Source organism: Antechinus flavipes, chromosome 5 (assembly GCF_016432865.1).
Source record: "Antechinus flavipes isolate AdamAnt ecotype Samford, QLD, Australia chromosome 5, AdamAnt_v2, whole genome shotgun sequence".
NCBI classification, from domain to species: Eukaryota; Metazoa; Chordata; class Mammalia; order Dasyuromorphia; family Dasyuridae; genus Antechinus; species Antechinus flavipes.
Window position 1 is genome coordinate 113,561,171 of NC_067402.1, and position 26,879 is coordinate 113,588,049.

General features: G+C 37.6%; 1 protein-coding gene and 1 long non-coding RNA gene across 3 annotated transcripts in view; one reads left to right on the top strand and one right to left on the bottom strand.

The window, feature by feature from the left end:
- Positions 1 to 5,719: 5,719 nt before the first annotated feature.
- Positions 5,720 to 26,879, bottom strand: part of LOC127564486 (carboxypeptidase A4-like) — a 23,702-nt gene continuing 2,542 nt past the window's right edge. The window contains exons 2-11 of one of the 2 annotated variants that reach the window (XM_052001045.1): positions 22,661 to 22,735; positions 22,109 to 22,250; positions 21,557 to 21,655; positions 20,067 to 20,168; positions 17,371 to 17,472; positions 15,899 to 16,012; positions 15,047 to 15,137; positions 13,673 to 13,872; positions 10,889 to 10,973; positions 5,720 to 7,522 (exon numbers count right to left, since the gene is read on the bottom strand). In XM_052001045.1, coding sequence (XP_051857005.1) covers positions 7,335 to 7,522; positions 10,889 to 10,973; positions 13,673 to 13,872; positions 15,047 to 15,137; positions 15,899 to 16,012; positions 17,371 to 17,472; positions 20,067 to 20,168; positions 21,557 to 21,655; positions 22,109 to 22,250; positions 22,661 to 22,735 — 1,198 coding nt within the window. In that variant the 3' untranslated portion in view covers positions 5,720 to 7,334. The remainder of the gene's footprint in view (positions 7,523 to 10,888; positions 10,974 to 13,672; positions 13,873 to 15,046; positions 15,138 to 15,898; positions 16,013 to 17,370; positions 17,473 to 20,066; positions 20,169 to 21,556; positions 21,656 to 22,108; positions 22,251 to 22,660; positions 22,736 to 26,879) is intronic. The other variant, XM_052001046.1, reaches the window with a different exon arrangement.
- LOC127564489 (uncharacterized) overlaps positions 23,407 to 26,879 on the top strand; it is a 16,707-nt gene continuing 13,234 nt past the window's right edge. Inside the window, exon 1 of the long non-coding RNA XR_007954282.1 lies at positions 23,407 to 25,140. This is a non-coding gene — a long non-coding RNA (uncharacterized LOC127564489). The remainder of the gene's footprint in view (positions 25,141 to 26,879) is intronic.

Here is a 26,879-nt window from a genome sequence, read left to right on the forward strand (position 1 = left end):
TAACATTAATGTTAACTGCTAAGAGGTTATCTGGGACCGGAATGATAAAGAAAATGTTGGGGTTTTGATCTGTATTTTTCTCGTTATTTTTTTCCCTCAATAGTATTTTATAAATACACATAAAGATAATTTTCAACATTCACTTTTAAAAGATTTTGTGCTCCAAAAAATTTCTTGAAAAATATAATAATGACAGGAATTATTCCATGTGGTCTAAATATCAGGAGATGCCTAATATAGGGAGATCTATGCCCAAGTCAGCTGGTTGGAGCCCTGCAGTCAGGAGGCCCTAGTTCAAATCTGGCCTCAGACACTTAACACTTCCTGGCTGTGTGACCCTGGGCAAGTCACTTGACCCCAATTGCCTCAGCAAAAAATAAAAATAATAAAAAATACGAGTGTTCCCCACTGGGATGGAGGGGATAAAGTCCAAATTAAAGAGGGATTCCTTGTCAATAGTAAGGTCCTTCAGATGTTAATATTTGTAAGTAATATCACACTAATTGCAGAGCTTTGAAGAGCTTTGAAGTCATTCAAGAGTTTGGCTTGACTATACACAAAGGAAAGCTCAAGAAGATGAAGGATGTTCATTGCCCAGATTGGAAGGACAACTGGAGCCAAACAGACAATACAAGTGGGCAATAAGTAGGGCCCAGCATTAAATAAGAGGACAAGATAAAGCTGGATTGCCTTTGTGAAATTACAAAACTCGTTTACTTTTTCAAGAAAACAATAGGACTATACCTCCAAATAGGCAGCTAGATGGCACAGGGGATAGCATGTTAGGCCTAGAGTCAAGAATCCTGAGTTCAAATCCATCCTCAGACACTAACTCCATGACCCTGTTTGCCTCAGTTTCCTTATCTGTAAAGTGAGCTGGAGAAGGAAATAGAAAACCTTCTAGTAGCTAGACAAAAAACTTCAAATAGAGTTATAAACCTTTATGACTGAAACAACCAAACAAAAACATGCCTTGAATAAAGAAGTCATACTTATACAAGTCTTAACAGAAATTGCAAAAAAGAGAGACTGAGACCTCTAATTTTCTTTCCATCTAGCAAGTTTTCACTCACATCTTGTATGTATTCACAGAAGCAGAGAAAGCATTACCAACTAAACAACAGATTACCGAGAAGCCAGGTACAGACACTTCCCAAAGAACTTGAAAATAAAAGAAACATCAAAGGGATTACACTGCTCTTAGTTCCTCAAAACTGTTTACATTCTTGTTGGAACAGCAAGGTTTTATGTCTACAGTTAGAAACAAGGGATCATTTAAACCAAGTATGGCATTCAATCTCAAGGCCATCTGCTACCCCATCAAATCTAAACTTTCAGCTCAATTTAGCCTTCAAAGTTCTTCACAAGAAAAGTCCCAAGTCTCCTATGAAAGCCAAAGCTCGTTTTTTTTTTTAAACCAACTTTCAACAGATGTGTTTGTGTGAGAGTGAAACATGGAATACAATAATCTTAAGAATTAATGGATTTGGTTCACCTGGTGAGGGGAGATACTAATGGCTTCTGAGTAGAGAGCATTTTGGTGACTACTTCACTCTCCAGCTCCTAGTGGAAGTACTACTATCCCAGTTACAGAGAATATGGCAGAGAAGGAATCAATTTCATTGGTTGTCCAAAATGGTGGATAATGTAACACCTTTACATTATCCTTCCTACATTTCAGAGAGTCTAACTTCAATTTCTAGGTCCAGGATTAAACCAACATAGTTACATCTCTTATTTAGGCAAATCACAAGCCCTTCATGTCTTGGCAGTAATAATAATAGTAGCTGGCATTTTTACAGTACTTTGAATTTTCAGTGTTTTTTTCTTTGTTTTGTTTTGTTTTGTTTTTTACATATCTTATCTTAGAGAAGTTAGCTAGACACTGAAGTCAGGAAGATCTGAGGTAAAATCTTGCCTCAGACACTTTAGATTTAGCATCTTAACCTCTCTATGTCTCACTGTTCTCAATTGTAAAATGGGAATCAGAATAGTTCTTTTGTTGTTGTGGGGATCAAATAAAATAATATCTAAAAAGTCTTTGAAAACCTTAATGTACCTCTTTTTCTTGGCAAAGATACTAGAGTTGTTTGTCAAATTTTTTCCAATTCATTTTATAAATAAGGAAACTGAGGCAACAGGATTAATGACTTGACTAAAGTCATACAACTAGTAAGTATCTGAAACCAGATTTAATCTCATAAAGATGGATGAGTCTTCTTGACTTCAAGCTGGGGACACAATCTGCTGTACCACCTAGATGCCTAAAGTTGCCTATTTAAAGCTAATTGTTATTAATAGATCTTCTTGATAATTATGTGAGATAGGTATTACTTTGGAGAGTATGAAAGGGGGATAATTTGAGATAATACTGGAAAGGTAGAATGGGGCTCCATTATTCCAGTAAGAAAACCAGGTCTCAGAATAGTTAAGCAATTTGCCTACAATCACACAAATAGAAAATATCAGAGTGGGCAGCTAAGTGTTGCAGAAGATTGAGCACCAGCTCTGCAGTCAGAAGGATCTGAGTTCAAATTCAGATTCAGACACTTACTAGCTGTGTGATCTTGGGGAAATCACTTAATCCTATAATTGGAAAATACTTAACCAAATACAATAAAAATAGATATTACATTTAAAAAAAGTATCTGATGGAATTTGACCACCACCTTCTCATGATTTCAAGTCCAGTATGCTTTCCAGTGTTTTATACCTTATTTCTTTATTTAATGGTTGCTTTTCATGAGTTTTTGTGAACAAAAAAAAATCACCTAATATAATAACTCATTGTGATGAGGATGAGGATGATAACTGACAACAGCAAAGTCCTTTACATCATTTTATTTTTTTTTCTCATGACACTGTAAGATGAGTGCTTTTACTATCCCCATTTTACCAATTTTGAAACTGAGGCTCAGATGACATTAGCAAATGACTTACTGGGTAAGTAGTATTTCCACTAGGACCTGGAACTTAGAAATCATCATCTTTGCCCAGAGTCACAGGGCTAATAAGTACTGAGGTAGTTGTTGAACATAGGTTTTCCCAACTCAAAGGCCAGGACCCCTTATTCACAATACCAACCAGTTCCCATATAAATTTGGTTAAGCTGGTCCATGGATGACAGAGACTTAGTTATTGCTTGACTTGTCTTAAAGTTGTCTACCTCAGGTGGACATGTCAGGGCTGAAACTCTACTGGCCCAGCCTAAAAGGATGCAGGGTTCCCTCTCCCCACCACAATAAGGCATGCAAGAAGATTGTTAGTGGAGAAGATGGCTAAACATTTAATTAAAAACCAGGATTTTCCTGTCTCTAATTGGGACAGTAAATTCTCTGTTTTGTCTCCCTGAGAATTCTGGTATGCTCCAACATGCACATGTCTCCCTGAACTCCACCCACAGTTTCTGTCAGAAATCATTTTTTTCTCCTTCTTTTGCTGTTCTAACTTATTGTGCAGGGTTATTTATGTGGTTCTTAACTTCCTGTCCTGTTATGAATCAAGTCAAAATGTGTTTAATGGGCTCCCATTATGTGTAACTCATCTCTGTGAAAGACATTGAAATCATAACTTCAATTTGTATGCTGATTTAATGATCACAAAGTACAAAGTACTTTTCCTCATAATAATACCATAAGGCAGTCAGTCACAAGAGTTTTATTTCCATTTAAATAAATGTAGGGAATGGAGTGATTTGGTTGTTGGAAGTAGATGGGGTGTGTGTAGGGTATAGAGACCCTAACCCAAACTGACTACTCAGAGACCTCTCCAAGTGAAGGTAGAAAGGTTTTGTCAGAATCTCATGACAAGCGGGCAGTTTACCTCTGGGAAGTCCAGAAAAAGGAGGAGGCTGATTTCACAGAAGGAAAACTCAGTTAAATAAGAAAGCACTGCTCAACCCCTCCCCAACATCCCCTTATGCAAAACTTTTAGTCTAGGTTGGCTCTTGGGGTCACTTTTCCCTTGTATGTCGGGTGGGTGATAATGGGCTGACTAGAGATGAGGTAACAACATAAAAAGTTTCCTTTCTTCAAGTCACATGATTTCTAGGAAATCAAAACTGAGGCCTAAGGCTTCTCTTACTTTAGTGGACAGTTTTTCTCAGAAACCACATTGCTTGCCCCACACAATCCCTCCTCTTCTATACCTCACTCTAGTTTCTCATTGAAATTTCCCAACATTCTTTCACATTCCTTATTTTCAAATAATCAGAGCATACTTTCACAACCTCTCTCTTTCATTGATTTTTTCTGGTTCATCCCTTGTGGCTGCAAGTACTGGTTCCCAAAATGATCCTCCAAATCAAGAAGTCTGATAGAAATCTGCACACACGCAGTCTATCAGTCTCTTCCCAAAGTTAGTGAGTCCTTGTTTTCAAGGTATCTGGAGCAGGAGCAGACACAGTTAGCCTTGGGAAAATCATGTAGATATCTGCATGAAGGCTGAGCCTAGGAACGGGCTGCCCACCTGATGTCTGAGGAGACCCTCCTGTGCAGATTGACTGTTGGGAGACCAACGGGGCTCACCCGCCACCTTTGAATATGGGATCATCATCCTGGAAGGTTCCCCTGGGCCTGAGTAGGTTACCTCAGTTGGCCAAGGTACCCCAAGATGCCTTTCCTGTCTGCACTGCCCTCCCAGGCCTAGGGAAGATAAATGCCGTCCCTGACCTGGTAACTAGACAGCCAGCCATGCCAGCTGCCAGTTACAATGCTAATACATGATATCTATCACACTGAAAAAGAAAAGTACAGTCCTTCTATCCCTCTTGAATGAAACATTTTTGTGGAGATGGACTTTATACAACATGCCCGTGTCTTTGCAGCTATACCGACCAAACAGCAAAGTATAACTTCTTAGTACTTGAGTGTTAGAGTTTTTTTACAATGAGTCAGCACAGTGCAAATCGGAAGTAAGAAGCCAGAAGTGCTTGAGCATCCCGGAAGTAATTTCTGTGGCTCCCAGAATGGAGGGCACAGTAAATTGTCAAAATCTTGAAGATTAATAGTCAAAAATTAATATTAATATTTGGAAAGAACCTGTAGATCCCTGCTTAGGAGGGGAGGCAGAGAGGCAATAAGGATCTAGGTACCCCTATGATCAAGCTCAAGGACACAGCTGTGTATGCTGCTCATAATAAACAGCATAAAGAGCCAGGTGAAAGATCTTTTAACAAAGATCACCTCTGAAGAAAAGCAGGAAGCTTGTAACCAAGTCCAAGATGGCTACCCCCATACCCATTAAGTATAGCTCAGCAAGGGAAAAATCTAGAGCTAATAGAGATGACAGCATAGAAAGCATAAAATACAACAATTAAAAGTTGAGTTAGAGGTAGAATGACAAACAGTTAAAAAAGACTTAATAGAATTAGAGGTTGAATTACAGGGTGAGATAGAGAAAGGAGAGAAAGTTAGGTTACAATAGCTAGAACAGAAAGAGTTCAGTCCAGTGACTGATTCCTATCCTTTAAATGAACAAGCCACGTGGGCATCAGTTGGAGAAATTCTCCTTAGCATTGATTTATCTCATGTATTATTGTCTTAAGAAATTTATTGACTACCCTACCATTGAGAAAAGGTTTAGTTCTTTTCATGTGCAAAACTAGATTTGGACTTTAATTTGGCCTAATGCTAAGCATGCACCTTTGGGGAATTTTCCAATTCTTGACCCTCCTCCCTTAACTTCACTTTCGAGGGCCGGTGGCCAGAGTGAGATGTCGAGGAACAGCTGCTTGTGACATTGTGGTGCTGGGTGAATTGCTTCATCTCTCAGTCACCCAGGCAACTCTGAGGTTACAGATTGCAGGATAGTTACAGACCTGGACATTTTCCCTCTGGGAGGGAAATGAAACACAGATATAAGTTGGAAAAAATAATAATTTAAGAACAGTTACTGGGTCAATCTTTTCCGCGGGTAATTTTATATTATATATGTGCAAATATTCTGAAAAAATTTAACTCTATAAATGTGAGGTGTTTACCATCACCAGCAATAATTACTTGGCATCATGATACTAGTTGTCAAGGATTATCTATTTCTTTCTTATATTTGACACAAAGTGAACTTTTTTTCCCCTGAGGCAACTGGGGTTAAGTGACCTGCCCAGGGTCACACTAGGTCATGTTAAGTGTCTAATGCCAGGTTTGAACTCAGGTCCTCCTGACTATCTACTGCGCCACCTAGCTGCCCCTCACGTGAACCTTTTAATCATTCCCCAAAATAAAGTTCAGATACACGAGGTACATCCTAAATCATGATCTCAATTCGTGAAAGTAATTCAAGGAACAGAGAACCAAGGGGAGTCTCAATCATGAATATTTATTGAGTAAAGTCTATGTATGATTTTTATACATCATAAACCAAGCAGTGACAGCTCAGCATCCATGGCAGAGGGACAGAAGGTGGTGAGCAGCCTGTGCTGGGGAGAAATGCAAGGAGGCTGGCCATAGGACATGGTATAGAAGGTAGAGAGCAAGCAAGAGAGAGTGAAAGAAACAGAGAAAGACAGAGAGAAAGGGGGCAAAGGAAGAAGACCAAAAAGGATGAAGAAAGATGAAAGGAGAGAAAAAGAAAGAAGAGGGAAAAAAGGAAGAGAAAAGGAGAGATAAAGGAAAAGGGGAGAGAAAGGAAAGGAGGGAAAGAAAAAGTGAAGAAAGAAGAAAGGAAGGAGAAAAATACAAGGAGTGAAGAGAGGAGAAAGAGAGCGCAAAAGGAGGGGAAGAAAGAGAAAGGGGAGACAAAAAGCAAGAAAGAGGGAGAATTTAGGAGGAGGGGACATAGAACATGTATGCCCAGATAGAAGGAAAGATAAAAGAGAGGGGGTTACTCAGAGATGGTAAAATGACTGAGGCCAGAATCAAAACAATGTGAAGGCAAGGATGCTGTGAGGATACAATGAGACAAAGTAGAAGGATGAGGCTATCGGAAATAATTCAGATGTCTAGAACCTGTATACTTTATTTCTGCATCAGTGGAGAGAAATTCCACACAGGAAATCACTCCCCTGAGCAAAACAACAAACCCCAGGGGCGACTTTAGAAAATGGGCCATAAAAAGATAAAGACTGAAAATATAAAAAGGCTCCAAAAAGAGACTGAATGTAATAATAGAGGAAATATCTGTGTCGGGTTTTCATTTGGGAGGGAGGACGTGTGAACCCTAACGTTCTGGGATAACCAGGGGTCACGTCACAATATAGAACATAATAATATTATGCCTTGATGCCATCATCTGATAGAACTCATGGCTGAATGGACAACAGACAATGAGCCCACAAGTACAAGCAGTGCTTTCCTCAGCGTATCCTTCTGTCCTTCAACATCAGAGGCGGTTCTCTAGTAGAGGTGGTCCTTAACATACACCATGATCACTTCTAGGGCCAGCCAGGTCTCCTGGGCAGTGGGGATGATTTGATTAGCTGGCAGGTCGAAGCGATATGTGCCATTGTCTCGCAGCTCAAAAGTGAATGCGTATTTAATCCCATTTTTATAAGCCCAGTCTATAGTGCTGCCACTGACAAGATCTGTAATGAGAAAAAATAAGGGTAGGCAATGGAAGAATATTTCAACATTCCAACTCAAAAAATGTGTGTAATTCTAACACATTACACACACACACACACACACACACACACACACACACACACACACTGGAACATGATCTTCTATCCTTCTCCAGCTCCAAGGTGGCCCTTTCTCAGCCTCCATGTTGATTAAATAGTGGAAGATCCTATGGCACTTAGAGGTATCTTGGATATTTCTGACTCAGCACTAACTCAGCAGAGGGTGGAGAGCCTCTGATAACATTTTCTTTGGAGATAAAGCAATGATTCTCCTGAGTTAACAATAATGAAATGGAGTTACAATATCTGAGCATAGTGTCACTGCTCTTGAGTGCAGGGAAATCTTGAGAGACCAGGACTTAGAGCTGCAATTTCTAGTTTTTAATTTTTAATCTCCCACTTACATCTTAGTTTTTAAAAAACAATCTAGGCCCCCACTAAGCTTTCCAAAAGGAATCTAGAAAGATAGCACATTTCATTTTTTACACGATTTTTTGTTGCTTACTTTAGCTATACTAGGAAGTAGAAAGTAGAATCACAATTTCCTTTGTCATCTAAAATCCTTCTCAACTTGATTCCAATCTACCTTACCAGATTTATTACACATTATTTCCTTTTACAAATTTATGCTCTTTCCTATCTTTCATAGCCATGAATTTGCACAGATTTGGTTTCATTTGGAGACTTCCTTCCCTCTGCAGCTCTACCTCTTAGAATCCCCAGCATCCTTCAAGGACCAGCCCAAGCTCTAGTTCCTACATGGTTTTGGGAAAGCAACACATTTTGGAAAAAGAGAACAAGAATTTCCAGGTCAACTCTCAAGCTTCCCTCTAGAAATTAATTTGTTATAAAATTATGTGTACAAAAATATAATTATAAAATTGTAATAAAAACTCACATTTATTTACAGAAATCTGAAGAACAACTTAAATATTCAATGCTATGAATATTATTATCCCTATTTTACAGATGTTGAAATTGAAGCTTAAATTTTTGTAGTGATTCATCTAAGTTCATATAGCTGGTAAGTGTGAGCACCAGGATTTAAATCCAGGCCTTCCATCTCTTAATACAGGGCTTCTTCCTTAATACCACATCATCTCCACAAATCAAATCAGTATTTTAGGAAAATCAGTCTGGCCCCAATATGCAGAATGGATTAGAGAATAAAAAGTGACACCAGAATTAATGTAGTACCTAAGAGTTTACAAAATAATTTATATATCTTATAACAATGGGTCATTTACTAAGAAGTGATACCACAATAAAAACTAAAATGAAGAAAATTTCTCTCTCCTATTACCAAATCGCTGACTATAAACCTCCAAAGTGATATTAAGTGGGCATTGAAAGCACTGACCTTAAGGCCAAAGGATGGATTCTGAAAAACAGGGTCCTCAGTCCTCTCAGTCCCTACATCTTGCCTACGACCTCCTCACCTACCCAAGATTGGCTCTCTCCAGTGGATTCAGTCTGCCATCTATCCCAGCTCTCTCATTTTCTTGCTTTGGCTGCTAAGAAGGGTTTCTGGCTAGGAGATGAAGGACCTTTCCAGCTCCTCCAAGGCCTCTTTGGGGCCTTTGCCCCTGAAAATAAGATTAATACTTCTTCTCTTCTGAGAAAGTTTTGAAGTCATTTCAAGATTTTGGGTGCATAGTAAGAGATGCACCCCTACTACCCAGCAGACAATCTGTAAATAGTAATTGCTTATAGTTATAGCAAGGATAGAATCAAAGACCCAGAGAACCCACAATCCATGTTATTGGTACCAGTGCTACATCAAGCTGGGGGTTGCTATAGAAACAAAAAATAATCCTGTAATGTGAGTTCTGAAATCTCCAGGAAAGGCTCCCATCTTAATGGTGGGACAATGTAATAGAAAGAGCTTTGGCTTGGTTTCAGGAGATTTGGACTCTTAGCTGTTAAGCCAATGGATTTTTTTTATTTCATAGCTTTTTATTTACAAGTTATATGTATGGGTAATTTTACAGCATTGACAATTGCCAAACCTTTTGTTCTAATTTTTCCCCTCCTTCCCCCATCCCTTCCCCTAGATGGTAGGATGACCAGTAGATATTAAATATATTAAAGTATAAAGTAGATACACAATAAGTATACGTGACCAAACTGTTATTTTGCTGTACAAAAAGAATCAGTATCTGAAATATTGTACAATTAGCCTGTGAAGGAAATCCAAAATGCAGGCAGGCAAAAATATAGGGATTGGGAATTCAATGTAATGGTTCTTAATCATCTTTCAGAGTTCTTTGCTGGGTGTAGCTGGTTCAGTTCATTACTGCTCCATTGGAATTGATTTGTTTCATCTCACTGCTGAAGATGGCCAGGTCCATCAAAATTGATCATCATATAGTATTGTTGTTGAAGTATATAATGATCTCCTGACCCTGCTCGTTTCACTCAACATCAGTTCATGTAAGTTTCTCCAGACCTTTCTGAAATCATCCTGCTGGTCATTTCTTACTGATCAATAATATTTCATAACATTCATATACCATAATTTATTCAGCCATTCTCCAATTGATGGGCAATTTGTTTCCAGTTTCTGGCCACTACAAACAGGGTTGCCACATTCATGCACATACAGGTCCCTTTCCCTTCTTTAAGATCTCTTTGGGATATAAGCCCAGCAGTAACACTGCTGGGTCAAAGGGTATGCACAGTTTGATAACTTTTTGAGCTTAGTTCCAAATTGCTCTCCAGAATGGCTGGATGTGTTCACAATTCCATCAACAATGTATCAGTGTCCCTGTTTTCCCACATCCCCTCCAACATTCCGCATTTATCAGTCCCTGTCATTCTAGCCAGTCTGACAGGTATATAGTGGTATCTCAGAGTTGTCTTAATTTGCATTTCTCTGATTAATAATGAATTGGAGCATCTTTTCACATGGCTAGAAATAGGTTCAATTTCTTCGTCTGAGAATTGTCTGTTCATATCCTTTGACCATTTATCAATTGGAGAATAAGCCAATGAATTTTGATTAATTTCCTCATCTATATAATGGGGATGATTGTACAATCAACTTTTTAGTGTTGTCATAAGGAAAACAATTTGTAAAGCATAAAGCACTATAAGAATAATAATAAAAATAACAATAATCTAATGATACAACATTAATAATTAATGTAATAGTGTTACTATTAATAACATCAAAATAAAAAATGTAAAAGTCAGGCCAGCCTAAGATGCCCTCCTCCTTGGCTTTGGTGGGCAAACAGAAGATGTCTAATTTCCAGTGTCTGCTGCATTTCCATTAATGTCTCAAAGAACTCTCCAAATTACAAAATAAATGAGGCAAGAACTTACACACATGTTTGAAGATAGATCCCACTTGATACTGGGTGCCAAACAGGGAGTATAGGGCTTTTACTGCTTCTTTTCCAAGCTTGTCCTAGAGGGAGAGAACAAGAGCAAAGTGAGAAATAATGATCCTCCTGGAAACAAAGGACATATTCATGCTGTTCAAACTTGTTTTATTTCCCTCTTTCTCTGCAGCTCTGGTCCCATTGGAGCAACAGATGCCCCGGCTCTATTAACTAATTAATGCCCAGCTGATGAGCTAGGTGCACCTGTACAGTGGTGTCAATTTCAGATGGGAATGGATTCCTGAAGACTACATATATTGCCTGAGAAAACCTCAAATGAACATTATCTGTGTTGTATTATATTTTTATTATTTTAATAATATTTTTGAATTGCATTTTAAACTGAGTCAGGTCACATTCTAAACACACTCCTATCCCCATTCGATTCCCAGTAAATAACATTGGACTCGGGGTCAGAATTTTAATCCTGCCTCAGAAATTCAGTATGTGTGTGAGACTATGGAGGCAAGTCACTTAACTTCTGTTTGGTGGTTTCTTCTTTTGTAAAAGGGGGTAGTAATAGTACCTAAATCCCAGGGGTTTTGTGATGCTCCGATGAGGTAATAAACGTAAAGCACTTAGCACAGCGCCTGGCACACAGTAAGTGTTATATAAACATAAGCCATTATTGTTATGATTACTCTTTAAACTGTCTGAACTTCAGCTTCCTCATTTTTAAAATAATATCTCTGAAATCTTATTCTTAAAATCTTTAAAATAATATCTCTGAAATCTTATTCTTAAAATCTTTAAAATAATATCTCTGAAATCTTATTCTTAAAAATCTTTAAAATAATATGATAATACCTATATTGCAAGGTTGTGATGTGAGAACTTACTTGAGATAATTTATGTAATTTCTCAAAACTGAGACTCTTCTACATTAATGGTAGTGATTAATATTAGTGAAAAGAATCAGAAGGCATGGTAGGTAAGATACAGAGCATCATGGCAAGAGAGACTTGCTGTTTCTTACAATAGACACTCCATCTCAGTACTCTGGGTTTGCTTCCATCCCTGGAATGTTTTCCCTCCTTATCTCTGCCTTCTGGCTCCCTTCATACCCCAGCTAAAATCTGACCATCTAGCAGAAGTCTTCCCCAAACACCTGGAATTCTGGTGCTTCCTCTCTTGATTTATCTCTGATTTATTGGATCTCTAACTGGTTTCTATGTTTTCTCTTCCATTAAAATCCCTTGAGAAGAGGGATTGCCTTTTTTTTCCTGGTATCCCAGTTAAATTCCATTTGTTGTTCAGTTGTGTCCTACTTTTTCTGACCCCATGGACCATACTGTCCAGGTGATTTTCTTGGCAAAGTTATTGGAATGTTTGCCATTTCCCTCTTCAGTGGATTAAGAGAAATAGAGTGTAAGTAGATTGCCAAAGTCACAGAGCTAGTAAGTGTTTGAAGCTGGATTTTAACTCAGGTGTTCCTGACTCCAGGCCCAGGGTCTATCCATTGAGCCATCTAGTTTCTCCTACCTGGCATCCAGTAGGCACCAAATAAAAGCTTGACTAATTTAGAAAAAGAAGATGTAGGTAAAATGTCTTGCTTGGCCATTTCGCTGGATAACTTTGAAAGTTATTTCTCCCCTCTAGATTCATTTTTATGGACTTACTGGTATCTAAAGTCCCTTCTAGTTGTAATAAGTCATGGGAACTTGATCTAGGTGAGAAGCAGGGAAGGTCAAGGTAGCTTCTTCAGGTACAAATAAACTGGCCAGAACTGATTGCCACAAGGTGAAGACAGGGATTTGTATGCTATGTCCTCTTTAGGTCAGACTCAGAGAAAAGAAAATGAAAGAGAAATGTGGGAAAAGACATACACATGTAAGAACTTCTATCAACCATAGCCTCAATTATGAGAGGTTTGGGGCAATAACAATTTGTGAAGGACATGGGAAAACGTCTATGGCAGTAGGGGAAGGAACAGCAAGCACCAGAGACTGAGAAAGATAGGTAAGAGTTAACATGCTTAAATGTAAAATAAATTAAAATTACATACAATTAAATATGAAAAATAATAAGTAATGTAGATATAAATTATATTATAAAATTGTTTATGAATTATAATTTTATATTGGAACATAAACATAAATAAAATATCAATTAAATACAAGTAATTATAACAATTAAAATAATATAAATATAAATTGTCATTACAATATTGTTTCTAAATTATATCATAATGTAAATATAAATTAAATTAAAATTAAAAGACCTAAATGAGAATATTTATTCATTAGATTTTGATTCAATGAGAGTAGAGACTGTCTTGCTTCTTCTATCCTTAGCTCTTAGCACAGTGCCTGACAAATGACATAAGCATATAATGAATAATAAATGTTAATGGTTTATTCAGTATTACTAAGCACATTGAGTTGATTATGCTGATGCTGAAAATAAAGTTTTGAATAAGCCATTTATATTAAAATACATTAGGCCTTAAAATAAAAAATAAAGATTTTAAAGAATTTTTATAAATATATAGTCAATCTGCTTTCCTCTCTCTCTCTTTCCTCTCTTATTCCCTCTTTCTCCCCCCTCCTTCTTTTTCTTTCCCCTCTGTCTCTCTTGATTTAATTTTTGTGCTGACTCTGCATTTTCATTGATAGCAGGATGTCCCATTGTTAAAAGTTTCCTTCACTCTACAGATTGGCAAGTCAATTGTAACTGATGGTTTTAAAGTTTCCTGGGTATCTGAGATGGGGGAAGGGACACTTACCAGTTCATCACAGTCAGGGCACTTGTTGCTTGTGTAACCGTAAGGATACATCAGAAGCTGTGAGAAGCTGTGGAAATCAATGAAGCTTTTGAAATTCCTATGCTTTCTAATGAACTTTGCCACGGATTTCACTTCTACTTCTGAATGAGGCTTGGGCCCATGGTACTCTTCAGAACAGGGATCGTCACTGGCTCCCTCTTCTGTGACAGGAACCAAGCCAAGCACAAACATCAATAAAAAACAGACTCTACAAGATTCTGGAAAGACAAATCTATTTAATTCAATTAAATTCAAGACACATTTACTAAATACCCATGCTGTCCAAGGCATAGTACTTGGTGCTGGGAAGAAAATAAGTAAAATGGAACAGCCTCAGGCCTTCAAGGGGCCTCCATTCTGTTATGGGAATATAGTATATACACAGTAAATATAAGGAAACTTTTAGTAGCAATTCTCCTTTTACATTGTCATGAGCCCTTTGGGCTCACCCCCAAATTTTCCTCTCTTTAGCTATAATAATCTGACTAGAAATCATATGGGAAAACATCGAGGAGCTTGTCTTGCACTTGCAAGTTATAATTTACATTATAACTATTTCAGTGCTCCACCATGATATAAATAGGACTGTGGATTCACAAAAACAGATCCTATACCAGGCTAGGAAGGCTTCAAATACAGCCCAGAAATAGCCTAAGTTAGGAGAAGTTCATCTTCAGCAAGTTAGTCATCAGGGAATCTGACAAAAAGCATGTAGGAAGCACCTACTGTGTATACTAACATTTATAAAACTTTTAGCACAGTACCTGGCACATAGTAGTTCTTTCTTTCTTTCTTTTTTTTTCTTTCTTTCCTGAGGCAAGTGACTTGCCCAAGGTCACACAGTTAAGACATTCTAAGTGTCTGAGATTACATTTGAACTCAGGTCCTTCTGATTTTAAGGCTGGTGCTCTATCCACTGCGCCACCCAGCTGCCTCAAGAGCCATCCTTTCCAATAACAAATTTAAAAAAAAGAGAAAGGAAGAAACATTTATTAAGAACCTACTTTGTTGGAAAATTTAGGAGGCACAGTGGATAGAGCACCAGTCCTGAAATCAGGAGGACCTGAGTTCAAATCTGTTCTCAGACATTTAACACTTCCTAGGTCTGTGACTCTGGTCAGTCACTTGAGCCCAATTTGCCTCAGCAAGGAAAAAAAATAAAGGATAGCTCTCTGGGAGAGGGAAGAAGAGCAATATTCTGGGAAGTTAATAAGCATTTCAACAAAACAGTAAGCACTTATTAAGTACTTACTGTTTGTCGGTACTATGCTAAGTGTTGTTATAGATGATGTAAAAATTACAAGATGACAAAATATTTTAAGCATTATGTCTTACTTGCGAAGGCTACATTCCAGTTCCTATTTAGGTCAACTCCTACACATTTCTTAAAAAGCTTACGGGATCTGTTCTTCCTCCAGGAGCGATCCTGGAAAACCCACCCAAGAAAGAAGAGTCATAAGCCAAGTATTAATCATCATGATCTATATATTGCCCACAGATTCTCAGAGATAGAAAGGACTTGAGAGATCACAATCGCCCAGAATTATAAAATTGAAAGGGAGGGACTTCCAAGGTCACCTACAATAGTCTAATCTATACCTGAACAGGAATCTATCCTACAATCTCACCAAAAAGTAGCAGTGAAAGGCTCTTAATACTTCCCAAAGCTGGCAGTGCTGCTTTTGGACAGCTCCAAATGGATGCTGTCCTTAAATTTTCTCTTTATATTGAGCTTAAATCTGTCTCTCTGCCCTGAGGTCAGACAGAGCAAATGTAACTCCATTCCCACACACTAGCATGTCAGAATATTTAGAAACAGCCATTATTCCCCACTTCCTCAGGCTAAGAATCTATAATTGTCCAGTCCTTTCCAATGATCCTCATTCAGAGTGTTGTTCAGTTCCTTCTCCACTCTGGTTACTCTGCTCTAGATTCCCTCCCTACATGTCATTGTCCTTCCTGAAATGTGGTAACTCAAATTGAAGGCTCTTTTGGACTCTTTTCAGACCCAACTGTGGTCCACTGACTGATCCCAAGAGAATGCCTAATAGTATGGCCAATTTTCACTGATTTACTAAGACTTCAAATCCTCTGCTCCTTCTGCTGTGCTACATTGCCTCCCACAAGCATTTCTCTGTACAACCAAGGCTCTTGACTCCCCAATCCACTCCATTTGTTGTTACTCACTTTGGTTTGAGAATAAACATATCCATCAGGATTAGCCACTGGCATTAGGAAGATATCCATTTCATTCAAGATGGAGGTGATGGTTGGCTTATTTCCATAAAAGTCAGAGGGAATCTAAGCAGAGAGAAAACCACTATCAGCTGTGCTGACCCAGGTGTTGTTATTGGTACTGACTTAGCCCATGGTCAACTACTTTGAGTAGTGCTCCATTAATTGTCACCACATGCCTACCTTCAGAGAGACAGCTCCAAGCAAAATCTAATTTTTAAGTTATCAGTCACTTGGATGACATTTCACAGAATTATGAAATGTTAAGGCAGGGATTCTTAACCTTTTGTTTCATGGACATAAAGTTTAGTCCAAGCCTACAGGCCCACTTTTCTGAATAATGCTTTTAAATTCATAAAGTGAAATGTATAACATTACAAAGAAAACCAGTTCTATTGAAATACAATTTTCAAAATATTTTTTAAAACAAGTTTCAAGGTTAAGAGCCTAAGGTACCTAATTCAATCTCTTTTTGCAGAAAAGGAAATTGAGAACCTGAGGTGAAATTAATTTGACCAAGATAACACAATGACACTTAGCTAGTATTTGCATAGCATTTTAAGGATTTTAATAATTTTATAATATAACTTTATTTGGTCTTCACAACAACCCTAGAAGGTAGATACTCCTTCTGGTTTGGATTTTAATTCAGGTCTTCCTGACTCTGGGTTTAGCGTGCTAATTGTAGCATACAAATCTCCTGAATTTGTTCCTATGAATATAGGTAGGATCAGCTTCCAGTTCACGTCTGGTTGAAGGATATTTGGTTGTAGAAAAAAGGGAGATGAAATTTTCTAGCCTATTGTAGTGTGAATAAGGAATTTACTTTTTTTATAATATCATCACAGAGGCAGGGCCTACCTGACCTGCAGGTTATAAGATTGAAAGGCAGTTCCAAGAAAGCAAATCTATCCAAAATTATTTTCTTCATATCAATCTCTCAATATTATCTGAAATTCCACAATCAATACTCAGTTAAAATGCAAAAAACTCTCAGAGGGATAAGATGAGAAATCGTTATTTGGCAATCTCTCCTACTTCATTGGTCATTTTCCAATGAGACAGCTAGCAGGAAAGAGGTTTCTATCTGAGAAGGGTGGAGAGTCAACGAGAGCACTGAGTGCCCAAAAAGATTAGGGAACAGCTATGAAGGGATTCCTTTGCCTGTTTTATAATTTTGCCTGGGGCTGATCCTGTTGCAGCAGGGTCCCTAAAGGCAGAATGAACGTTGGTCAGCTGCTAGGTTGTACACCATCAGTAATACATTTTGTCATTCAAGAACATATTTTGTTCCAGTAACTTCCTACTTTGTCAGTGGGACATGTTCAGTCCAGCATGTCTTTCTTGGTACAGAAACCAAATCATCACTCCTACAATATCCCACCTGCCCACAAAAATGTCTAGTACACAGGAGGAGACGTGACCTTTCTGGCTATCCATATTCCTGTAGCCTGGGTGACCCATTCCCGGGAGTGAATTCCATGATTTAGCCAAATAGCGGGTCTCTTCTTTTTCCCAGTGCTGAACTGTGAAATGGAAATCAAATCATAAGCCAAATACACATCTGCACAAAATGTTACCAATCACTTTCTCATAACAACACTGTGAAGCTAATAGTCTGATTTCTAGAATCCCTATTTTACAACTAAGAAAATCAATAGAATGACTTACCTATGACCATACAGGGTATATATGTGAAAGGGTAACTATACTTCCCTATAGACCTTATTAATGAAATAGTAATGAAATAGTCTTATTAATAAAAACAAGGGAGAGAAACTAAATCTGTCATTTCTGAGATTAGGGGAACTCCTTCAATCACTGCAGGAAGGTGAATAGTGTTGTTCATGTGAAAGATTACTGATATCTACCTCACCTTGAGGTAGATAACCTTTCTGATGAAACTTGTAAATGAATATGGTTATAAAAGCTGTAGTACAATAAGCAAAAGAAACATGAACTTGGGTCTTTCATACAGATTAAACTCTGAAGACATGAATTCTCCTTTTCAATTTCTTTAGTGGCCAATATACTTCCACCACTGAAACAGTTGTAGATAGGGGGAAAGGAATTTTTGAAATCTCTTAGAAACAAATTCAAATACTGATCAATGTACACAAACCCATACTTGTGAGGGTTCCACAGCTTCTAATGGCCAGGGTGCTGTGACTTCTTGGCCAGGGCCATTATTAATCGCTCACACTTTCAATGTTCTCTGTGCCCAGCCTTCAGGGAGTCCACAGCCTAGACATATGAGCTCTTCAAGAGACACACCGTAAAAAGCCACCCAGAAATACCAGAATTTCACTTATCCCTGTTTCACCATTAAGAAGCCTCAGCCAAAGAAATAGATTAGTTGATCAATGGAATAGGTTAGGTTCACAAGACAGAATAATCAACTATAGCAGTCTAGTGTTCGACAAACCCAAAGATCCTAACTTTTGGGATAAGAATTCATTATTTGATAAAAACTGCTGGGAAAACTGGAAATTAGTATGGAAGAAATTAGGCATGGACCCACACTTAACACTGTATACCAAGATAAGATCAAAATGAGTCCATAATTTAGGCATAAAGAACGAGATTATAAATAAATTAGAGGAACATAGGATAGGTTATCTCTCAGACTTGTGGAGGAGAAAGAAATTTGTGACCAAAGATGAACTAGAGATCATTACTGATCACAAAATATAAAATTTTGATTATATCAAATTAAAAAGCCTTTATACAAACAAAACTAATGCAAACAAGATTAGAAGGGAAGCAACAAACTGGGAAAACATCTTCACAGTTAAAGGTTCTGATAAAGGCCTCATTTCCAAAATATATAGAGAACTGACTCAAATTTATCAAGCCATTCTCCAACTGATAAATGGTCAAAGGATCTGAACAGATAATTTTCAGATGATGAAATTGAAACTCTTACCACTCATATGAAAGAGTGTCCCAAATCACTATTGATCAGAGAAATGCAAATTAAGACAACTCTGAGATACCACTACACACCTGTCAGATTGGCTAAGATGACAGGAAAAAATAATGATGAATATTGGAAGGGATGCGGGAAAACTGGGACACTGATACATTGTTGGTGGAGTTGTGAACAAATCCAACTCTTGTGGAGAGCAATCTGGAATTATGCCCAAAAGGTTATCAAACTGTGTATACCCTTTGATCCAGCAGTGTTACTTCTGGGCTTATACCCCAAAGAGATACTAAAGAAGGGAAAGGGACCTGTATGTGCCAAAATGTTTGTGGCAGCCCTGTTTGTAGTGGCTAGAAGCTGGAAAATGAATGGATGCCCATCAATTGGAGAATGGTTGAGTAAATTGTGGTATATGAATGTTATGGAATATTATTGTTCTGTAAGGAATGACCAGCAGGATGAATACAGAGAGGACTGGCGAGACTTACATGAACTGATGCTAAGTGAAATGAGCAGAACCAGGAGATCATTATAACTTCAACAACGATACTGTATGAGGATGTATTCTGATGGAAGTGGATTTCTTTGACAAAGAGGCCTAACTCAGTTTCAATTGAACAATGATGGACAGAAGCAGCTACACCCAAAGAAAGAACACTGGGAAATGAATGTGAACTATTTGCATTTTTCATTTTTCTTCCCGGGTTATTTCTACCTTCTGAATCCAATTCTCCCTGTGCAACAAGAGAACTGTTTGGTTCTGTAAACATATATTGTATCTAGGCTATACTGCAACATATCTAACATATATAGGACTGCTTGCCATCTAGAGGAGGGGATGGAGGGAGGGAGGGGAAAAATCGGAACAGAAGTGAGTGCAAGGGATAATGTTGTAAAAAATTACCCTGGCATGAGTTCTGTCAATAAAAAGTTATTATAAAATTTTAAAAAAGAAAGAAAGAATGAATGAATGAAAAGAAGCCTCAGCCACTTTTCTCTTTTTTCCCCCTTTTTTGTGAACAACCAACTCTGTAAGTCAGCAATGTGGTGAACTAATCTGGAAAACCAGCTCAAGGCTTCTAAGATCTCCTTGTTCTTATCAAACTGCTTTTTGGTAACAACAGGAAAGTAAGTTCAAGGATATGGCCAACCTGTGTAGTTATTCCCTGATTTCCTTAACACGGTCACACATACCTTCAGTACATACAATGGTCGTTTTTCAAAAGATTCACCAATCTTTAGCCGTTTCACTATTTGGGGGTATTCAGAAGCAATGTTGGCCATCTCACGATAAAGCTGAAATGTGAAGGAGTTTGGTTGTAAATGAATGTTTTTGTGTCCCTGTACATTTTTTCCTTCTAAATTTTCTTCCCCCAAGCTTTCTAACTCCTTGGTTCCAGTTACATCAGCCACAGCATTCCCATGCTTGGGACCTTGCCAACTACCAGCAGATTTTTGAAAACATACTATATTAATTCTCATAATTAAGCCCTCCTCACTTCAAAGATGCAAAGATGCGAAGGCACATGGAATGTTATATATGAGGAACAACAAAAGGGTCCATTTGATTGGAAAATAGAGTGAATGAGAAGGAATAATATATGATCATCATGGAAAGATAGATTGGAAGTAAATTGGGGAGAACTTTAAATGACAAATAAAGGTCTTTTAATCCTATTATTGGGAATATACCCAAAGGGATGGTGTCATAACAAAAAAAGTTTTTAAAAATTATGTCTACATTTTATACACACACACACACACACACACACACACACACATCAAAAGAAACATTAATAAGAGCTAAACTAAATGTCTAATAATTGGTAAAAGACTAATTTAACTTGAAGACTATCGAGTTCACCATTTTTTTCCATATAAAGAAATCCAGCCCCAAATATGTTAAAAACAACTTGTCAAAATATGTCAGTGCAATGATACACCACAATAACTTTAAATTATAACTCTAAGAAATATGAATAAATCTGATAAGACAAATGAAAGAATACCAAGTGAAGAAGACAAAAGCAGAAAAATAGTGTAATGTAGCTGATGATCACAAAATGAAAATGAAAAAAATTATAGAAGGGAGGGGATTAATTCAGAAAGCTACTAGGAACATATATGATTAAGGAACATATGTTATTAATTCAGAAAGCTACTAGGAACATATATGATTAAGGAACATATGTTATTAAGCTACTAGGAACATAAATAATTTAGGAATTATAAGCTACTAGAAACACATTACATAGCAAACATAATTTTGGAGTACAGATTTTGTGCACTTATACTTAATTGATTTTATTTTTAAATGCATGATGAATTATTTGAAATTAAAAAGGCAAGGAGCTAGGAAAATTTTCTTTTATTCTTTTTTTAATTTCCAAGATTTTTAAAAATTATTTATTAGTTTTCTACATTTACTTTTATAAGATTTTGATTTTTTTCTCCCTCACCTCCAAAATGGCAAGTAATCTTAAATACATTATACATGTACAATCATATTCAACATATTTCCATATAAGTAATGGTATGAAAGGAGAATCAGAACAGAAGGGAAAAAAATCAAGAGAAAGAAAGGGGGGAAACCCACATTTTCTTTTACTCTTGAATGAAGATAGTAAGCTTGCACTTACTTAACTTAAAAAACCACTAATCTGAATTTGGTCTGAAATATTTACCTCTTTCAAACTGTGATAATCCCCATAGTTGAAGTTAGGATAATGCTTTTTTTTTCCTCTATTGAATTTCATTTCTTTAATTTTCTTATCCAAGAGAGCCTAAAATAGACAATGTCAGCATGACAAGGATTGTCCACGGGAGTTATTGAAGGGAGGGTACTCCTAATCAAAATTTCAGCCAATATGGATTAATAGGAAAATATCAACCAGTACTTTTTAAAAGAGTCACAGTGAGTAGAATTAAGAAATCATCCAGTCCCCTTAGACCACCCAAACCTCCCCATCTTTATTCACCCAATTCTTTTCTGCTATCCTAACCACATTTCTGGGAAACAACAATTGTACAGGATAATTGTACTATGACATTTTTTTAAATAGCCTGGCAAATGAAATGTTGACTAAGGTAATAACTTAATGGCACCCAGGCCTTTGGTACTTCAGGCCCACAGCATCTCTTCCATAATCAAGGCCAATCTGTGGGAGGTTCACATTGTGGAAGATGGGGGAATTTGAAGCAACAGTGAACCTCAAAGTATGATTTCAGTTTCCCACCTGCAGATCTTTAATGGAGACTGAGTACGCTAAGCCATGGGATTCCAGAAAGGATTTGACAACTTTCAGACTGGCTGGTGGAACCACAACATTTACAGGATGCTCACGGGTGACTGGCAAGTTCCAAAATGTGAGTTGTAAAAAAAAAGCAAAAGAAACTAATTTGAGACTTCCTGATCCAAGTCCTGTGCTCTCTGCACTCGGGCATCACCTTTTCCTTACTTCCTCCCAATTCCAACTGATTGAAGGAGAAATCTCCAAGTTTTGACCTTTACCTAGAGGATCTTAGCCAAGTCTCTGAGTCTGTTTGCTCATCCATCAAAAAGGAATAAGATCCCCAAACTTAGCTCACAGGAACAGTGTGAGAAGATGATACAACTTGCACAAACTGCTTTCTCAGCCTCCATGTGTAGTACATAAGTCATTATCACTATCTCAGGTGTGACTGAACCTAAATTTAAGATCACCAACAATAATAAGAATGTTGCTGAAAGGTTATCCTTCCTAGGAATCAGAAGGTGCCCCAAAGGAAGGAAATGGGATACCGTGGAGTTCTGCATGTTGCTCAGCTCTTTCAATTTGTCGATCTGATTTACATCCCGGACTTTAATTTGAAAAATCTGGTGCCTAAAAACAAAATAAACAGATAAATATAATTCATGTGTTCTTCATAGGTATAGCAAACCAGAGTCAAATTGCCTGGAGTATGGATTTCAAATAAATTAGGCTCAGCTAGAAAGTAAATGAGACTTTACCAAACACCGAGTATTATTGCCAGTCTCATAGCTGGGTGATTTTCTCCCTTCAGTCAGTCAATCAATAAGCATTTATTAAGTGCCTACTATAACAGGCACCATACTAGTCCTTGAGGATACAGGCCTAGGATACAAAAGATACAATTGTATGATATACAAAGGATACAAAGAAAAGCAAAATCACAATCCCTGCCTCAAGGAGATAACATTTTAATAAGATGGATAACAGACAAGTCTCTAGGTAGATATAAGATATGGCAGTGGATACAGTTCCCAGTTCATCTTCCTGAGTTCAAATCCACCCTAAGATACTTTCTAGCTGTTTGACTCTGAGCATGTCAGTTTACCCTGTCTGCCTCTGTTTCCTCATCTGTAAAATGAACTGGAGAAGGAAATAGCAAACTAGTCCAGGATAATTACCAAGAAAACGTAAAGTAGAGTCACAGAGAGTCAGACACAACTGAAATGACTAAACAACAAAATACCTAAGGAATATACAGAGTAGATAAAAATTGCTCCAAAAGAGAAAGATTCCAGGAGTAAGGTGAGATTTGAACTGAGTCTTGCAGAAAACTCAATAACTTAAGATATGGAGGTTAAGGTGTAAAGCATTCTAAGCTTAGGGCACAGCTCTAGTGAAAAGGCAAAGAGATAGAGAAGCTTCCATCAAAGAGGAAGAGTTTGGGGATAAACATAAAACATTGTAGAGGGGATAAAACAATTTCAAATTTATTCTACAAACATTGATTAAGTGATTATTATGGAGACCTTTGGAGAAGAAAATTACGCCAAATAATGTGGATGAGAAAGACAGATTGCAAGTTTTTTGAGGATGGGGCTGTGCTGGTTTTCATTCTTCTATGTACAACATCCAACCCCTGGACAAATCACTTAACCTTTCCTCAGCATCCTCAATTGAAGCTGTTGTTTGTCCTTCTTTCTAAATAAAGACATCAAAGAGATGATGCCTTGACATGCAAATGAACTGGATTTGAATGAAGGGCATTTATAAGTGCACTTTGAGGTAGTTTTTACTTTTTAAAATGTTTTTTCTCCATTTATTTTTTATTTTATTTTTTACTTAATCCTCATTTAAGACTTATAACAACTCTATAAGGAAAGTACAGGATGTTATTATTTCCATTAAGTGAAGTTATATTTGTAAAGCTCTTAGAAAAGTGCCTGACATATAGCAGATACTTAATAATGGCTTATTTCCCCTTGCTTCTATTTTACAAAGAAAGAAACTGAGGCATAGAAAATTATTATTAGCTTTAGATGTGGTATTTGAGAACAAATATTCCTGACTCTGTGGCTAACCTTCTTTCACAAATGCAAGGTTGCTTCATAATTTGTCAGTCATAATTAAATGAGTGTCGCCTGCCAGAAAACTAAAACTAGTTCTGTTTCACCTAGGTCACTGATGAAGGATGGTGGAATGAAAAGACTATTGAACTTTAAGTTGGAAGACATGGATTAAAATCCTATTAGCTTTATGATCCTGGATAAATTAGTTCCTGATTCAAAGCCCAGTCCTCTGCCTTTTATGCCTCTGTATAAAGAACCACATCAATAAGCAATTTAAGATAGCTACAATGTCCTCATCTAAAAAAACAATGATAACCAATAAACTTTGGCTGCAAAGCACTACCTGCATCCAGAGAGAGAATTATGGAAACTGATTGTAATTGAATATTTATATTCACTTTTTTTTCCTGTTCTTTTTTTTCCACTTGTGGTTTTTTCCTTTCGTTGTGATTTTTTTTCTCCCAACATGATTCATCAGGAATTGTGTTTTTAAAAATTAACGTACGTGCATAACTATAAAAAATAAATCAATAAAATTCTAAATAAAAAAAACAGGAATAATAGTACTTACCTCTTCCCTGGGTTGTTTCAAAGATTCAATGAGATAATAACTGTAAAATATTTAGCACAATGCCTCAACACAAAGCATTGTTTTGTTGTTGCTGTTTGTTCTTTGAAAATTAGCTATATAAATCCAGCATCAGACATTTACTAACTATGGGCATCTGGGCAAATCATTTCACCTTTTCTCATCATCCTCAACTGATGCTGTTGTTTGTCCTTCCTTCTTGAAGAGAACATCAGAGAGGTCACCATGACAAGAAAATGAAACATATTTGAGTGAGGGAAGCCTGTGCAAGGTCACCTGCCTCACTTTCTCTTCCAGAACCACATGGATCCAGCAGCAAGATATAGATGAGATGACTGGAGATGGGCCTGCATGCAGTGGGAGACCTTGATCTTTTTAAGGTAAGGTCTTTCACTTGTCTCACTTTGAAGCAACCTCCCATTTCCTCAACTGAGAAATAATACTGTAAATGTACATAAAATGGGACTAACAATAGCCCCTATCTCCCAGTAACACCCTATTTGTGAATATCAAATGAGATATTTATAAAACACTTTGTAGAGCACCTGGTAAATAGCAGATAAACACTTGCTTTTTCCTTGGAGAAGGGAAAGATGTCAGTGGGCAGAGATGGGAGTCCTCCGGACATGTGCAAAAATATCAAACCAAGAGATAACGGGATGAACCCAGAAAACAACTAGTGTAGTTTGGCTGAAAGACAGAGAGCAGGAAGTGGAGTATCCCATGAAATACAGATGGAGAGAGAGGTTGGAGCCAGACATGGAGGTCTTGAGTGCCAGGATGAGGTAGGAGAAAGACTGCGAGGTTCTGGGGATCAGAAGACCTGGATTACACAGCCCCAGTTCTACCCTTCACTCACTGTGAGACCTGTGCAGTAATCTCTGGGGTTCAGTTTTCTCATCCATAAAAAAGAGGCTAAAGTTAGTTCCTTTCTGACAAAAATATGGCCTGATGCTAGTATTTACCCATACATCTGCACAAGCAAAAAGGAACATCTGTAAGAGAACAGAAATCCCAGCAGCCGTGCAGGTAGGCTGCTCTTGTATGTGGCGATCACACTATTGATTAGTGGGAGACTCTCACTATGTTTTTCTGGTGGCAGAGATGGACTGATTATGCTAAAAGCCAAGAGGATCTGGCTTCCAATACCGACTCTGTCATTTTACTCCCTCTGAGATTTTGAACAAATGACCCCACTTCTCTGGATCTCCTTTTCCTTAATCGTAAAATGAGGTTAAATGAGGCCTTGAATCAGTCACTCAACAAACACTTATTAAGTGCCTCCTATGTGCCGGGCACTGTGCTGAGCACTGGGACCAAAGGCCCACAATGGTCCCTGACAAGATGTAAATGCTGAGATTTAATAGATTCTCCAAACCACAGTCTCACATTTAGCCAAATGATGAGGGAAGGAGAGATGGAGTTAAAATCATCTCATGGTTTCATGTGAAAATTAAATTCTTCACCCTATCCCCCTTGGCACCCTGGCAGCTCTAAGGGTCTGCACCACAGTGACTGAAAACAGACACAGGCCAGAGGAGCAACTAGTGGGTGTGGGCTGAGGGACTTTGTTCAGTGATTTTCACAAGATAATAGGAATGTACATTTGCATTTGGGAGAAGTTCAAAGGTCATCAAGTTCAAGCTCATCATTTCACAGAAGAATCAGATCCAGAGAGCATCACTTGTCTAAAGCCATACAAGCAAGAAGATTTAGGATTAGGATTTTTACCCAAATTCTCTGATTCCAAACTTAGTTCTTCCTGTTTTAAGTCCATACCCAAATCATAATAGCCTTTGTAAAAAAATAGTGTTTCAGACCAGTTCATCCATATTTCAATCAATCAATAAGCATTTATTAAGCACCTACTGTGTGCCATGTGTTGTGTTAAACTCTGGAAACCATTCTCTAGCTGAAGGGGTTTGGATTTTCATTTTCCTGCCTCTGTAGTTTCATTTTTCAATCTTTTTTTTTTTTGAAAGCACACCTGTGGTGGCACAGTGGCTAGAGCACTGCCCTGGGGATTTGAGTTCAAATCTGGCCTCAGACACTTACTAATTGTGTGACCCTGGGCTAGTCACTTGATCTGACAAAAAAGAAGAAAAAAAAGAAACCATAT